Below are 1,906 nucleotides of genomic sequence, written 5' to 3'. Positions count from 1 at the left end.
TAATCCAAGTCTAGAAGCGTTGAAAGCAAATCAATTGAGGATTATAAGATTAATAGAAAATATCAATCGAAAAATATATTATGATGATATCATACAAAGGATTGAAGAATTGAGAACTAAGATTCCATCACAACAAAAGTCCTAAAAGATCTGTTAGAATATAACTTAAACAATGTCTCAGAAAACTTTCTTCACTTCTCTTAAAGTTGAAACTTAGCAAACCAATAATGGCACATGGAAGAATGCTTATAGATGGTAAATGTGGTTTAAGAAATTCACTTTCAATATTAAGCATATTGCAGGAGAAAAGAATTGCTTACCAGATGCCTTTACAAGAGAAATGCTAACCTCCTTATATTATCAGAGTACTAATCCTATACCTTGTTATATGCTTCAGATGAATAAAGGAAAAAAGATCCTGAGAGATGATAAACAGACGGGAAATCTGATAGTCCTAAGAGACAAAAAACAGACATATAATGCAAGGATCAAAGAGAAATGTCGCTTAGAGCGAAATCTCCTGAGAGAGCATAAACAGAAAAATACACTCCCGAAAGAGTTTAAACAGAAACATTATGCTGACAATCTTGGTATTTTCTATCAAAAACTTCCGAAAGATTTGCAGGAACGCGTCAGAAGAATCTTAAATCTTTTCGAGCTCAAATGGAATTGGGAAAATATTCAGAAAAAGTCCCCTACTTTCTATGGGTATCACAAAGACGACCTCGACAATGTTCCCAAGCTAATCATCCAAGGCTGCAACAAGAAGAATCAACTTAAAAGTTTCATTAACCAAGGCCTTGTAAAATACTACTACAATGTTCATCATAATCACATAAGGTGTTTTCCAAGTGGAGTTCAAGACTGTCTTAAAAGTTTCAAGTTTCCGCTACTCATATATATCACTGCAGAAGTGCCGAACATAACTCAAATACGTATGGATGCTGCGAGAGTCAAACTGTTCGTCAACGAAGAAAACACCATTGAACCGTACCATCGTTGGACTGGAAGTAATCATTTTGAAAAAGATTATGAAGAATTAAAAGAAGCTAATTTCCAAAAGTTACAAGGCGAAATGAATGCATTAAACATGTTGACAGATATTACTGGAATACAAATTGGAAGATGGACAGTAACTTGGCGTGAAAAAGATGAAAAGCTGCCAGAAGAAATTAAAGATCAAATCTATATCCTTAATACGGAATCAAAAGAAAAAAAAGAACAATTCTTGAATATTAGGAGAGCAAAAGCGAAGCATTCTTAAGCTGTGAGGAATTACTAGATGCAAGATGCGAGAGCTTAAACTCGACAATTAGCTTTAGCTATATGTAGCCTTAGAGTTTGTGTGTATGTAACTCTGCTATCAAAATGTTCTCAGCTTTTCCTTTAGTTCTAAAGGAAATGTTGACGACTCTCTTGTATTGTCTTTTATAATATTTCGAATAAAAGTGTGATTGTTTGTTTGCCTGTATCTCTTTGTTTGCCTATATGTCTTTTATTTACCATTTTAAACTCAACGAAAAGAACTTTTTCATAACCAAATGTTGGTATACTCTTTTGTAAAGGATGTATACAACAAAGGTCCTTAATATCATCTATTGAAAAAAGTCCTCGGTAAGGCAAAAGTCCTTACAATGTTCTTTCACGCTTACAAAAAATATAGAACAGCTAGGAGTCCTTACCTTGAAACCTAGAAATAGTAAGTTCTAGAAATTTGTGGCAGATAGAACTCTCAGAAGACTATAAAGTTAATTAGAGTACATTTAAGTTAATTGAGAGCTCTATTCATCAACTTTTTATATGCTAGATGCAATTTTAAAGATATATAGTCTTGATATTTATCACACATAACACAAACATCAAAGCAAATCCAATGGTTAAAAAGTTGGTGGACCCTCAATTTACT

General features: G+C 33.1%; 1 protein-coding gene across 1 annotated transcript in view; it reads left to right on the top strand.

Moving 5' to 3' along the window:
- Positions 1-1,354, top strand: part of LOC109851246 — a 12,894-nt gene extending 11,540 nt beyond the window's left edge. The window contains exon 2 of the mRNA XM_020421287.1: positions 398-1,354. Within this exon, the coding sequence (XP_020276876.1) occupies positions 398-1,264 (867 nt within the window). The 3' untranslated portion in view covers positions 1,265-1,354. The remainder of the gene's footprint in view (positions 1-397) is intronic.

This window comes from Asparagus officinalis, chromosome 8, assembly GCF_001876935.1.
Source record: "Asparagus officinalis chromosome 8, Aspof.V1, whole genome shotgun sequence".
Taxonomy (NCBI): domain Eukaryota; kingdom Viridiplantae; phylum Streptophyta; class Magnoliopsida; order Asparagales; family Asparagaceae; genus Asparagus; species Asparagus officinalis.
The sequence above is the reverse complement of the archived record's forward strand: the minus strand, read 5'-3'. Positions and strand labels throughout refer to the sequence as shown.